Source organism: Rhineura floridana, chromosome 3 (assembly GCF_030035675.1).
Source record: "Rhineura floridana isolate rRhiFlo1 chromosome 3, rRhiFlo1.hap2, whole genome shotgun sequence".
Lineage (NCBI taxonomy): Eukaryota > Metazoa > Chordata > Lepidosauria > Squamata > Rhineuridae > Rhineura > Rhineura floridana.
Genome location: NC_084482.1, coordinates 90918136 through 90932758, shown reverse-complemented (window position 1 = coordinate 90932758; position 14623 = coordinate 90918136). Strand labels below are relative to the sequence as shown.

Below are 14623 nucleotides of genomic sequence, written 5' to 3'. Positions count from 1 at the left end.
ATATACTTCAGTTTACATTACCATCCTGAACAGATCTGCTCTGAAGTCCACATGATTTTAATGTAGTTAATTTTCAACTAAGCATCTTGAGAGTTTCAGCCTTATTATCCAGTTTGATTTCATGATTTATATGAGAAGTGCCTTTCCTTCAATTAACCACAAATATGCAGGACATAGCCCTCACTGACAGCAATGCTTGTACACACCCCCAGCACCCCCCCTCACACCACCCTTCAAAATAGGTATTTTACTATTTTACTGTAACAACATACATTACAGGGTAGCTGTATTATAACACAAAGTACTTGAACATTCTTCTAAAGCACTCTTCAGTGAAGCTCTGTAATCCCCCAACTTGTGATAGTTATGTTTAGAACTCTTTTGTCTGTTCTTTAACCCCCCGAATTTTAGCTTTTTCTTGTAGGAAAGGTGTCAATCATATTGGACCCCCCTTTTCTCATTCTATAATGTATTTAGATGGTGCAGCTAGTTTGATACAGTAATCCGAAAGCAGCTTTGATACTGGCAGTTTTATTTTCAGTGCCTTTTCTAATAGTCCTTAACAAGTGGTAGAATCCAATTGGTGCCCTTGCACTCATGGAAGGGCTTTGAATCTGGCACATGCCACTGCTAATAAAAAGGTGATTTCTGCCGATTTCCCCCTCTCATCTGTAGCCTCGTGTCCCCTGAAAATCAGCATCAGAGTTGGTAGAAAGTTGGGAGAACTGGCAAAAATCACCTCTTGTTAGCAGAGGGTATATGCAGGATCAAAAGCCCGAGGTTACCTTCCGTGAGTGCAAGGGCAACAACTGGATTACACACATGGAATTCCTCCCCCCGTCCTTATTACTGTATTAAACTATTCAACATGTGTGCTACTGCATACTGTTTTCCTCAAGCTGTTCACCATGAGCTGATTATTTCTTCTCTAGCCAGTTCACATCATCACCATGTAAGTTGTTTTTTGTTGCAATCTGTGTCAGTTTATGCTTGCTTATACAGGCGGGACCCGCTTATATGGCAGGTTCCATTCCGGACCCCCACTGTAAAGCAGAAATTGCCGTAAAGCGGAACCCCATTGTGTATAATGGGACGCATCACGCGAAAATGCCGCAAAAGCGGCTTTAAAATGGGGAATGAAAGCCGCCGCATTAGCGGAACGCCAGTAAGCGGGGCCCTACTGTACTAAACATCACCTGTCATTTTGTTGCCTTATTACCCAGGCTGGAACATTCCTTTTGGAATTCTAAGTAATCTGCTTAGCTTCTCACTATCCTGAAAAAATGGTATTCTATGCAGACTTGACTGCCTTACAGCTCACCCCAATTCCAGATCATGTATGTACATTTCAAATGAAAACTATCCATTTATTCCATCCCTTTGTGTTATGTTATGTTAAGATAAAATACAAAAATTAGACTTTGCAGGTTAGATTTTACTGGAATTTTAATGGGTTTCACAAATGAGTCCATTTTATTCTTGCATCTTCTCAATTGTTTCCTCCTTGTACTTTCCCTTCTCTTTGCCAACTTGGCGAGACTTTGCTTTACGTTCCAATATTTTTTTACGATCCTTGTCCAGCTTTAATTTTGTGATCACCACCTAGGGAGTCAAATAAACATTTATTTACAAGAGCAATGAATAAATACATACATAAAAATCAGCATTCAAAGGCTTGGAAGAATAAAACAATTTTAAGTTAGTGTCTAAAAGACAACACAGTGTCTCCAGAGAAGGCATCTCTACTGAATCTTTGAATTGTAACAAACTGGAAAACGGGGGGGGGGTTAATACTGGAAATTGCTGAATGGCATTAACAACTTAGTTGCCATACCAGTCCCAAACTGGAAGTGTGGTCCTTAAAGGGAATGCAACCCATTCAGAAGAGGTTGAACACCACCTCACTGGTTATGGGACATACCCTATACCACACTAACTGTCTGAATGCTGATTATCATCCAGCCCATTACTGAAGACAGACACTTGTTCAGAACTTTCATTGCCCCACCTGGATCTGATGAAAAGGGTTGAATCTCATCAGCATAATTACAACTCAGGCCAAATGACTGCAGTCACATTGCTCCTTTGAAACTGAGTGAGGTCACATGGGAGCTGGGAAGGGACTGAGAGATATATAAGCCCTTGCAAAGCACTGTGCAACTGTTAAGACAATCCTCTACATATCTCCAACTCCAAATAAGCAGAGGACTGAGGCTTCTGCTTGTCATGCTGCACTCAAAGTGCTTGGAACATCTCAAGCAGTACTAAGTGTGATAACCCAACCGTCTTCCTAACTCCAAGGTTGGGAGCAAGGCTGGGGCTCATCACCCTCACCACAGAAAGCGTGGTGGGTGGAACTATGGACTCTTCATTGAAAAACAGCATAGACTTAAAAATGTAATCAACAGAGCAATAAAGCAAAACAACAACATTGAAAAGAAAAGGTGGTTTTTAAAGGTAATTGTAAGTAGGCAGCAGGCCAATTATCTAATATCATCAGCCTCCCTGGATCATTTGATCACAAAAGTAGTCAGCAGATAATATCTGACAGTTCAATTAACCAGCAAAACAACCCTACAACCATCAGAAAAACTGCTTGATTCAATAAGGGTTTCTTCAGGAGTGGCCCACAGAGCGTCTTGCTGAAGACAGATGGGACTACTGGTTCTGAGAGAGTATTCATCGCTACCTCCTGGACCCAAACCATCATATGCATCTTTCCACACATTCCAGTCCCAATCTGTGAAATTCATCCAGGCTAAAATAGCCCCCTACTAACATTTGGTTATTATATTAATACCTTGAAGGTTGTCCAGGGATTAGCTTCACTACATCGTTCAGATCCAGATTTTATTTTTGTATCATTAAAGTAATAGCACTATATTACTTGTAGCTAAGAAGTAAAGACAATACTAAGGATTATTACTGCTCTTATGACCAGTATAAAAGTTCTCATGGTTCACCATCCAGTATCTACGAATTAGAGGTGGGCAAAACACTATTATCTCTCTTTGGAATGGCCAGAGCTTTTATAATCTTTTTTGAACAATTCTCAGCAAAAACACAGGCTTTTCCCAGGAATTCTCCAAAACTCAGAGGGGAGTTCCTCCATCATCACCAGTTCTCTTGTCTGCCAGTACAACTCATCATGTTGCAAGGTGGGAGTGGGAGGGAAAATGGGCCATTTTAAATGGAAGCCAAGAGGATCTGCTCCTGAGCATGTTTGAACTCTCTATTCCTTAAGAATTATAGGAACCCTAAGAATTATAGATTTGTATTCCTTCTAGTACAAGAGTCCCAGAGGAAACAGTTTGAAACTTTAGTCTCAACTGCTTTTTTCCCTTCTCTCAACCCCCTCCCCTTGCAACTTGGTAAATCTGTAAGTGTGAAAAGGGAGAAGAGAAGGAAAACTGCAAAATAGGAGAGTTGGTGCTGAGCTTTATGAGCAGAGGCAAACTTAAGGCCAGGGAAAAGGGGGGGGAATCTAGCTCATAGTTCTTACTTCAGAACGGGAAGACCTCATTTTTGACCTTCTCCGACATCAAGTATTAAGCCAATGCTTGTGATCTATAGGTCTTCAAAGAAAATATTGAAGACTTATCTACTTCTCTTCAGATACTATGGAAGAATACTAGCACAATGAAACAGGGAGCATGAATCTAAACATTTTCCCAGAGCTTGGAAAAGTTACTTTTTTTGAACTGCAACTCCCATCAGCCCAATCCATTGGCCATGCTGGCTGGGACCGATGGGAGTTTTAGTTCAAAAAAGTAAATTTTCCAAGCTCTGCCTTTTCCTGTGTGCTAGTCTCATTTAATTTTCTCAAAATAGCAAATCCTACTCCTGCTGGCAAGAACTCGTTTGGTTTCCAAGCAAGAAAAAAACTTTAGTATGATGTTGGCTGCTGGAGTAAGGCTCACAAAGAATAAAACAACACATTTGTAACCCACCTAAGTAAGTCTGAGAGAGAATGATTGGTCCAAGGTCACCTAATCAAGCTTCATGGCTCAACAGGATCTGACTCCATGTCTCCTACTCCACAGCACACTGGCTCCCCTTATCAAGTTTGAGATTCACAATGACTTTTAATCTAAATTGTAGTGCGGCCTTAAAGCTTAATTCAAAATGATATAAAATATCTTATTACCAAGGGGGCAATGCACATATGTCCACCCTTTGCCTTCTGGAAATGTTTCAACGCACCTCACTAATGCCTGATAAACATGTCAAGATACACTGAGATGGGTTGTAGTGTCAGAATATCAAGGATTATTATTCACAACATCTAACCCAGACACCACAGTCAACAGACAACAAAATCCTCAGGCATTTCTTCATGCACTTCAACCAGTTCATGCCTTTGACTATTTTGAAGAACAGCTTCTTCTTGGAAGAATATTCATTGCATGTCTTACAAGCACAACAATACATCTCACAACCCTCCCACATTTCCGACAACTGAAGAGATTGTACCCTCATGAAAACCTAAATACTAAAGAAGATTAGTAACTGAACAGGGAACAGAACATGGAAACAGCACAACTGATAAAACAGTATATCCAAGAGAAGACAAAAATACAAGAAAACTATTCTTGTTTTAATGATGCTGGAAAACAGTGTTTGTGTGAAAAAACACATCTTGAACATCTTGAGTTTTGGAATCAAGATCTCCCAATTAAGGATATTCTAGAAGTGGAATGCAGACAACAAGCATATGTTGCCCACAGAGAAGAATTTGGCAAACTATATCAAAAAGCCGCTCTTCACTAACTCTCCATCAAGTAAAGGAAGAAATGCAGATTTCCAAGATATGAGATGTGCATGCAACAGAATTTTATATGTCCAAACCAGTACTTTGAATTATGGCAACAGGAAGCCTATATGGTAACAGGAAGTCACTGTAGCCCTGTTAAAAATGTATTGATCCTAACCTCCTATTTTAAAGCACCCAGGTCAAGACCATCAATGACCCTCCAGGAAATATGGCCTACCAGCTATCACCCTCTCAGTCTTGCTGACTTTCAATGCCAGCATACTCAATGGCATCCAGTTTCTCACCATGGAATCTGAATCAGATGAAAGAGTACACAAGTCTGGTGTCATTACTATATAAAGCATTGGCAGAACATAGATCAACTCAATAATGGCACAACCTACACTGTACTCCAAATCACCTTAGGAAGAATGGACAATCAGCGAAAATACTCCAGGAACAAGGCATCTACCATGAATTCTTGCAGTCTCTCACCATCCACACAAGAGTCAGGAGATATTTGTCATGCAAAGACAGAGCAGATTAGACTACATAGTGCCACTGAAACAGAAATTCTGCCTTCTGCCCCAGCTGAATCTCCTCATACCCCTCCTCACCAATACTCCTCCTCCTTGGAACAATCAACAGTCCTAATCAGCGAATATCAAGAAACCACAGTGATTATTCTAAGCCAGAAGGAACAGTTAACATGCTCTGTTTGTTCTAAACACATTTAACTCCGGAACAAAAGCAAATCTGAAGAGACAGCAAGCCTTTCCAGAACTTCCACACAAATCCCAGACTTGTTTTGCCAATAAAATACACTTTTGTATTTTAACCTGTTTTATTATGCTGTACACCGCCCTGGGAGCTTATCACTATAGGGCGGTTTAAAAATGTAATAAAATAAACAAATAAATACCAAGGAGGTAACTTTAAGGGAAAGGAAGCACTGTGATATTTTACAACAGTGAAAGATGGTTGCTAGAGCCTATTGGCAGTGACTATATTAGATAGCACCAGGTAGTGGTACATTACGCCAAAGATGATAACTAGCCATAATTGGCCTAACCAACCATATTTTCATCACTGGTCTAATTTCTCTGTCTGCCTGGCATATACAGTGTTGCAGGAAATTCACATCCAGACTGCTAAAAGCTGATTTTCATTCTACACTACTTTTGTGGCATACACTAGTCAACCCTTGAAATGCCTGCAGTTATTCCTCTAAACATGATCTAATATGTTTCATTAATCCTTTACTGAAATTTAAATGTTTCTCTAATTCATTATAGAAATTTTAACATCCCAGGAACTTTGCAAAGTTTGTGTTACAGGATGTCAGATGCCTTATTCTCTCAATTATGATTCTGTAATTTACATAACGCTACAGACTTTATAGTAAAGCTCCAACGCAACATTATAATCACTAAATGAAGGATATATTAACTGCTGCAAAGAGAGACTTTTCCATGGATTGCATTCTTTAAATACCACATACATACCATATACAAGTTTTTGTTTTCAAAAAAGATCTTTAGATTGTTCCATGTTTTGGTCTCCTGCAGTGCCTCTTCTTCTTGATTATCATGCATGTTTAACAATCCATTGGGAAAGCCTTAGAATTCTGATTGTAGAACTAAGCTATTCCAGTATTAATTTCTACAGCTACCAGGAGTGCACACCATTTAACAGAATAATTCAAGTAACATGCAAATTTCCTGTGGATACCACCTGAGCCATAATTACCTTGCTAGGGTGAATGCCGACATGTACAGTTGTGCCATTGGCTTTCTCACGCTGTACGCGTTCAATGTAGATGACATACTTCTTTCTGTATACCTGGACTACCTTGCCGATCTGCTGCCCTTTGTAATGGCCCCGGACAACCTAATAATACAGAAAACATTTAGTGTTCTTAGGTAACGTTGTTATACTTACAATATCTTCATTACCTTTCCAAAGGAGGAAACCACAAACTAATGGTCATCACAGGAGAGAAGTTCAGACACTAAGCACTGTATTAAACAAAGAGTATACTCTCTCACACATATAGCTCAGGCAGCAAACTAGACTCAGGGATGCTTGATAAGACTGATATAATATTCAAATATTTGCTGTCCAAAAAACAGCTTTTCTTGGAAGCACCCACAGTACATTGATAATCTGAACTTTGTTTTTTTCACTCAAGTCCAAACAGGAAACAATCTGTGTATCAAAATAGCACCAGTTTCAAGCCATGTTCAGGAATGCTATCTTAAACCTTCATCTGCTTACCTATGTGTGTTTCCTAATGCTCCAGTGTTTCCTTATGGAGATTGGGAATGTACCAAAGGACTACAGGCTCCTTCCCTCTCCCTCTTACATGCTAATTCCCCTTTTCCTGGTTGCAATAACAAGTCCACAAATGACATCCAAATTGGGCGGACTGTCGTTGGTAAAAGCAATGAATGCCAACAAACTATGGTATGCACACCCACTTCAAACCATGGTTTCAGATTCTGGTTTTCACTAGTTATTGTCTGCCCTATCTGGACATCACTGCAAACAAGGAAAAAAAGGGAAGGATGAGTGAAGAAATCTGTGTGCATGGCATGACTCCTGCACAACTTGCATTATTTGAACTATGAGTTGCTAACACACACACACACACACACACACACAAATAGAAGGGTTGTGATGGCATGAAATCAGTCACACTCAATCCAAACAAAAAACATGTAAAAGATTTAACAAATCCATGTTGGTATAAAGCCTTCATGGATCAGATGCTATGAAAAGCTTATGCCATATGGAATTTGTTATGTCTTCTGAAGTGTCACAGATATACTTCCACTTTTGCTTCCACACAGTGGCATCAAACAGCTTCTAATGTGGTACAGCATCCACACAGTTGCATTAGCAGCAGCCAACCAAAATCGCTCCTTGACTGAACTGGGCCAGATCTCCAAGTAGTTTAAAATTAGGGTATTTATGGCATAAGGAAAGATGCTGCTTAGAAATTGTTTCTAAAACTAGCCATTAATCTTACTGAACACCCGTTATACTTTGCGGAAGAAACCAATACTTCACAACACATACTTGGACTTCGTCATCCTTTCGGATGGGCATAGACCGGACATTGTATTTCTGCCTCAACTCCTTGGAAAGGGGAGAAGACATGATCTTTCTACGAATATGAGATGGTGCATTGAAGTGCCGTTTGCGATTCTTGCTGCGGTCTGAGGTCACAAATGGATTGAACTTCATTTTGACTGGAGGGGAAAAACATACACACCAAATTTGTGGATATTTATTCACAATGAAGTCTAACAAGGAAGAACAAATCATTCCACAACCCAATAGAACATTATTTGCCAAAAAATAGTAACACTGCTCTCTTAACTCAAAACTAGAGCACAAAGTTCTCAAACTTAAAAGATACTTTTGCACTGTGGATAATTTCTGAGAAAGTTAAGGGCACATAGGTGTGGGCATGACATTGGAATGCCAGGCTTCCAGGACATATATAATGCCCAATTATGTCTTGGATTGTATTGACCCCTGCTATACTAACACATTTATGTTCTCTGTGATCTATGTTGAAATAAGCTCAGGTTGCTCAGATATGAGCCTGAAACCAGGACAAACATCTGTCAGTCTTGCAAAAAAATCCTATGCAGGTTTACTCAGAAGTCTTAGAATGTTCAATATAGGTCACTCCCAAGAAAGTGTGCATAGGACTGTAGTCTACCAAAGACTACAACAATGACAGCTAGAACACTACAATAATAATAAAGACAAGCAAGTGACTCTTAAGACAGGAAAAGAAACAAATATCTAATCAATACTCCAGCAAAAGGATTGAGGGGCATAAACAGTGCTGTTGGAAGTTAGGCTCAAACACACACACAATATACATGTATACACACAGAACACGAGCTTTATCAGGCTACATCAGAGATTGAGAAGCTTGTGGCTCTCTAGATGTTGTCGGATTCCAACTCCCAAGAGCCTGATGCTGGGACTTTTAGATCAAAAGCATCTGGAGGACCATGGGATAGAGCATCCAGGCACTAGAACTAGTACTATTGGATCTAAGCAGACAAGCAATAGAGACAAAGTGAAAGCACTCATGCCATATAATTCTGACGCCAATGTCCTCACAGCCTGGGAATGCGTTCCAGCTTTCAGGCTTTCATACTCTTCCCTCCACGCCTTCTCCGCAGAAAGCACTTTCACTGGAGAACATTACAGAGCAAAGTATATCACTATCAGGTATTCACAGGCCCCAAATCAGTCATGCAAAGAGGTAGACCGCAGATCCGACACTGAAAGGATTATCTCAAAAAGTTTCTCCCGCCTCAAATATAGGATCCATCGCGACGGCGCCTCCGCCCTTTAGGTTCCCCCGTAAACTACAACCGTGTATCGACCTCCGCTGAACAGATGATCACGGATTACAAACCACCTTTCGTTCTTACCCCTTGCTACCTCGACTATAGCCACCCGGAAAGAGAGCTTGATTCTATTTCCGCCGGTACTAGTGAGATCTCAACTCTCGCGAGAACCACCTCACGTCAGAGAGACGTTAACTGAATGAAAGAGCAAGACCAAAGGAACCGCCAGCGCCCCCGTGCGTCTTCATCGAGGAAAACAGCCGCAGCGGCTGCAGGGCTCTGTATTTGCTTTTGCCGCCGCATCTCGAGCGAATGACACTGGCGGTCTGCAGAATAGCGCGAAGCACGCTAGTCTCGGAGAGAGGTCGTTTGAAAGAGTTGGCCTCGAAGTACACATAATATCGGCCCACTGCTGCAGAGAACGGGGATACAGCTCATCCTCTCCGAGTTTCCTTTCCCGTCAGGAGACAGAAAACTAGAGATCGGCAAAGGGATCCTCATAAAAAGCTTGGCTACTTCGTGTATAGACGCTCTGTTATTTAGAAATCAAAATATTTTATATTCTTACCATGTTTACACGTGAAGCACCCTTCCCATATTGTCTCCCACTTAAGAGTCCAAAGCAGCTAGTCCATGGCTGCTATTTAGTGTCACCGGTCCCATTCTGGAACACATTTCTCTCGCTTTTGACTTTCAGACGTCTCGAAGACTTTTTTTTAATGCAACAGGCCTATGTAGTTGTTTAAAATGTCTCTTGAGTAGCCAGACATTTTAATGGTTGGTTGTATTGCTTTTAAATGCTTTTATGTTGCAGAACACCAACCTGATGTTTTGAGAAAGAGTGATATATAAATACTTTTATAAATAAAATAATACCTTCACAAATATAGGAGTGGGAGGTCAGAAGCAAAGGAGGGCAAGGGCTCCTGCCCTTTTAATAGTTTGTACAGAAGAGGAATTTCTGCTGGCCTAGCTTGCATGAAAAGCTACACCTACTAGAATTATGTACAACTATTAAAAGGGCAGGAGCCCTGACCTCTTTTGCATCTGATCATTGCAAATGTGGGCCTCTGAGGAATTTGTATCAGAGTTTAGTTTCAGAATAGCAGGAGGAGCTCAGGAGTGGTGGTATAGATGCATAACAACGGAACGCTAGCTCAGAACATGTCACGCATTCTTGGATGAATCAGATTATCTTGAGCCATTGAAGTCTGAGTTCAGGCGTGGTTATGAGACTGAATTGGCCTTGGTCGCCCTGATGGATGACCTCTAGCAGGAGGACGGGGAGTGCAACTCTGTTATTCTTACTTCATCCCTCGGCAGCTTTTGATACCATTGACCATGGTTATCCTTCTGGGCCAACTTGGTGAAATAGGTACTGGAGGCACTGTTTTACAGTGGTTCCAATCCTATCTCCAGGGTCGCTCTCAGAGAATAGCATTGGGTGATTGTATTTTGGCCCCCTGGCAGTTGTGCTGTGGGGTGCCGCAGGGTACCGTCTTGTTCTCCATGCTGTTTAACATCTATATGAAGTCCTTGGGAGCGGTCATCAAGAGATTTGGGGTAAGGTATCAGCAGTATGCTGACGATACCCAGCTCTATTTCCCTGTAACATCTGAATTGGGGGAGGCCGTGCAAGCCCTGGACTTGGTGGTAGGCTGGATGAGGGCCAATAAACTGAGTCTGAATCTTAGCAAGACGGAGATACTGTGGGTTGATGGTTCCCGTTGGGATAATTGGTCAGTTGTCTACTATGGATGGGGTCGTACTCCCTCCAAAAGAGCAGGTCCGTAGTCTAGGGATCCATCTTTGTTGCTAGAGGCCCAGGTGACCTCAGTGGCTAGGAGTGCCTTTTACCCAGCTTCAAGACAGCTGTGGGCATTTCTGGACCGGGATAGCCTGTTCACTGTTGTCCATGCACTGGTAATCTCCAGGCTGGATTACAGTAATGCCCTATATGTGGGGCTGCCTTTGAGGTTGGTCCAGAACCTGCAGCTGGTGCAAAATGTGGCGGTGAGACTGCCAACTGGGGCAGGGTATCACCAACATGTCACCCCACTGCTGAAAGAATTGCACTGGCTATTAACTATGGGGCTAAATTCAAGGTGCTGGTTTTGGTGTAGAAAGCCCTGCACAGCTTGAGACCAGGATGCCTGAAAGACTGTCTTACCCCTTATATACCCAGTTATCACTGCACTCTGCAGGTGAGGGCCTCCTGCAGATACCATCTTATCAGGAGGTCCATTCTGCATGAAGCAGACCTTTAGTATAGTGGCACTAACCCTTTGGAATTCCCTCCTCTTAAATATTAGAAAGGCACCATCTCTGTTATCTTTTTGGTGCCTACTGAAGACCTTCCTCTTCCAACAAGCCTTTTAAGTTGAGATCTTATTCGAGCTTGCATCTCTGTTGGAATTGCTTTTTAATTCATGTTTAAAGCTTTTTAAAAATATGTTTTTAAAGCTTTTTTTAAAAAAAATCTTTTAAAATATGTTTTGTTTTAATATATATTAAAGTCTGTTTTTATGATGTTTTAGAATGTTTTTAGTGCTTTTGTTTGCCACCCTGGGCTCCTACTGGGAGGAAGGGTGGGATATAAATCTCATAAATAAATAAATATATACATAATAAGGGCATATACTGACAAGTATTCTTGGCAATTGCTGTTGCCAGGCAAAGGAAGCTACCAATGTCCAAACATGACAACTTCCAAAAGCGTTCTCAGCATATTTAGTGGGCGAAGATCCCTCCACACCACCTTATTCCTTATTCCCACCTGTAACCAAGTTTAAATGTGGCCAGCCCTACCATAGCCTCACTTTTCTTTACCCTGGTGGCCTCCTGTCCAAGCTACTGCAATGTGCTCTACATGCCCTTGAAAACTGATTGGAAACTGCAGCCACTGTAGAATGCAGCTGCTTAAGTTAGTGCCTGGGACACCTCAAGGGAACCCTATCTTACCAGGTCAGAAAGTGCTGCACTGGCGGCCAGTGAGCTACAGAGTCCAAAACAAAGTATTAGTACTGGAGCTACAAGTACAAGTACTTAAACGAGTGATTTCCCCAAGTATCAACTGTCTCAGGCCTTACGATTGGCAGGCAAAGTCCTGTTGATGGCACCACCTATTTGGCACTGACCCATAATAGGATCCTCTTGCCAGTGGTTCCCTGTTTATGGAACACCCCCAATGGTGAGGAGAGTCCATCTCCCCCATTATTAATATTTCAGAGGAATTTTAAACATTCCTGTTCAAGCCAGGCATTTGTTAGCTAAAATACACTGATCCTGCCAACTGTTACAGTATTAGCTATGAGGATATTTGATTTAATTAAAACTGTATTGCTTTGCTATGGTGTTGGTTGTTGCCCTGGCCTCATCTGGGAGGAAGAGTGGAGTGGAAATTTAATAAATAGTAAGACAGAGCAAGGAAACTGCCTCAGGTGGCAGGTGTTGAGGGGCGGGCAGTTGCAGTGGGGTGTTGAAGGCAGAATTATGTATGCTATGTGGCCTGCCCTGCACCCCCTAAGCTTGCCTGCCACTCTCGGGTGTGGTGGGTGGTGGATGCTGTCCTGTCTCCAATGCTGAAGATAGATTCAACTCCCACAGCAAGGTTGGGTATGTAGATAAGGGCAGACTGGAAAAGGAGCAGAAAATACCATCTAGTTTTTAAAAATATAATGCCAGTAAAACAAAATGACTATTTTAGTGTTAATACTGCTATATAGAACTTTATGTGGATTGTTGTGGATTTATACTGTTTTTATATTTTTTGTATGTTGTCCAGAGAATGCTGGTGACTGGTAAAACAAAGTACAATAAATAAAATGTGTCAATTGTATTTGCTCATATTCTTTTTCCCACCCCTCTGTCTTCCCCATTGCCTAGTTTAGGGTGGGAGGGCTTTGGGGTAGAAAGGCTTATAAAAATCTACATGAATGCACTGGACAATTTGGTTCTATATGTGGTATTACCTGCCTTGGTGTCTTAGGATGGGACAAATTGGAAATTTAAACAAAGTCACTACTAGTACAATGAACAAGTTATTTGGCTAAAATATGCTAATAGCTACTTCAAAAAACAAAACAAAGTCAACTTGAAGTCTAGCAAAATACTAAGAAAATTCCCTTGATAGCTACATAGGCAGAAACTTAGAAATGCTGCAATATGGGCACTCTTCAACCTGTTCAAAAAACTGTTCATATGTCTCATGCCACTATAACCTTAATGTTGTCATTGTTAGATTTGGAAGTTGTATTGAATAGAAATCCAGTATACCTGTACCTGCATAAGGTGTGGCAATTGCTTTCCCACCTTCTCTTCCTGGAGCTAGCTGTTGGAGCACGCTCAGTACGTAGCATTTAAGGATGGGCTCTCTGAAGATTCCAGCTTGGCCCAGGAAGAGAAGCTACTCTAGAAGAGCAGGGAAGGCCTGCAGTCAATGAAGCTTGCTTTTAACTATTTTGCAGGACTTGAGTAGGAAGGAAAGATGACTCTGCCTTTTACAAACGACTATTTTGAACATCAAACTCAAAGGATTGTGAGCTATTTCATTTAGACTATTTATTTGCTGTTCTGAGCATCCGAAAGATTATGAAGATAATTGCATTTTCTTATATACAGAATGGAGTTGTTTATTTATTAAATTTATATCCCGCCTTATGGCCAAAAGGCCCTCAATGTAATAGCAATCAGATTGTTAAAGAAGTTACTACCATAGTTTCAATGTGTACATGAATATTTGTTTGATACTTGTTTTATTTTATTTCTTATTTAACAAAATCTATATACTGTTTGATTGCAAATAGAATCTCTAAGCTTATCTTGTCATTTCCCTTTTTTATTATTGCAGTTCAGGGTTGGACTAGTGTAACTGTTAGGTCCAAACCCAACACGCAAGCTGTCCTGTCTCCCCAACTCGCTTATTACACCCCGGGAAGAGTGCGGAGCTGAGTGCAAATGAAACTTCCCTACTATGCATTTCTGTATCTCATGTATGCTTGTAGCCTTGCTTATTGCTGCCAATGTGCCTCACATAGAAATGTCAAATGCTGTTCCATTGTCCCTCATATCCTTGAGATGTACTATTCCCTTTTGATATGCAAGGAAGAATAATACCATGTCTGTGTTTGGTTTAGGGGGCGCCCGGTTGCAACTGGGCCTCCTCTTCTCATCTGCCTTTGTCTGTTCCTGCATAGTGCTTATCTCAAGGACATGCGAAATATGCGGACAAAGAGTCTAAGAGATAGTCTTGATGTTTCCACTTTGTCCTTCCCCCTGTACCCCTTTACCTCCTTACATATGGCCTAAAGCTATGGCAGTTAGCAATTGTGTCTTTTATGTTTTATGACGTGAACCCGATATTGTAAACTTCGGGGTAAGCCTATATAAACCCTTGACCACCAATAAACGAGGTTCCCATGCTCGCCTGCTTCGGCTTGTAAGTATTGGGTCCCCTTTGCAAAGGTGTTGTTTCGTGTTGTTTGATCTCTGA

General features: G+C 41.3%; 1 protein-coding gene across 2 annotated transcripts; it reads right to left on the bottom strand.

Moving 5' to 3' along the window:
• Window positions 1-1428: 1428 nt before the first annotated feature.
• RPL26L1 (ribosomal protein L26 like 1) lies at window positions 1429-9323 on the bottom strand. Of its 2 annotated transcripts, none has more exons than XM_061616904.1 (4): window positions 9217-9323; window positions 7835-8007; window positions 6503-6643; window positions 1429-1602 (listed from the first exon to the last, which is right to left on the bottom strand). In XM_061616904.1, exons 2-4 carry the CDS (start codon window positions 8000-8002, stop codon window positions 1474-1476), a joined length of 438 nt encoding a protein of 145 aa, XP_061472888.1. In that variant the 5' UTR covers window positions 8003-8007; window positions 9217-9323; the 3' UTR covers window positions 1429-1473. The 2 variants fall into 2 exon arrangements, with proteins under 2 accessions (XP_061472888.1, XP_061472889.1); XM_061616905.1 differs by lacking the exon at window positions 9217-9323 and adding an exon at window positions 8900-9187.
• Between the last annotated feature and the right edge of the window lie 5300 nt (window positions 9324-14623).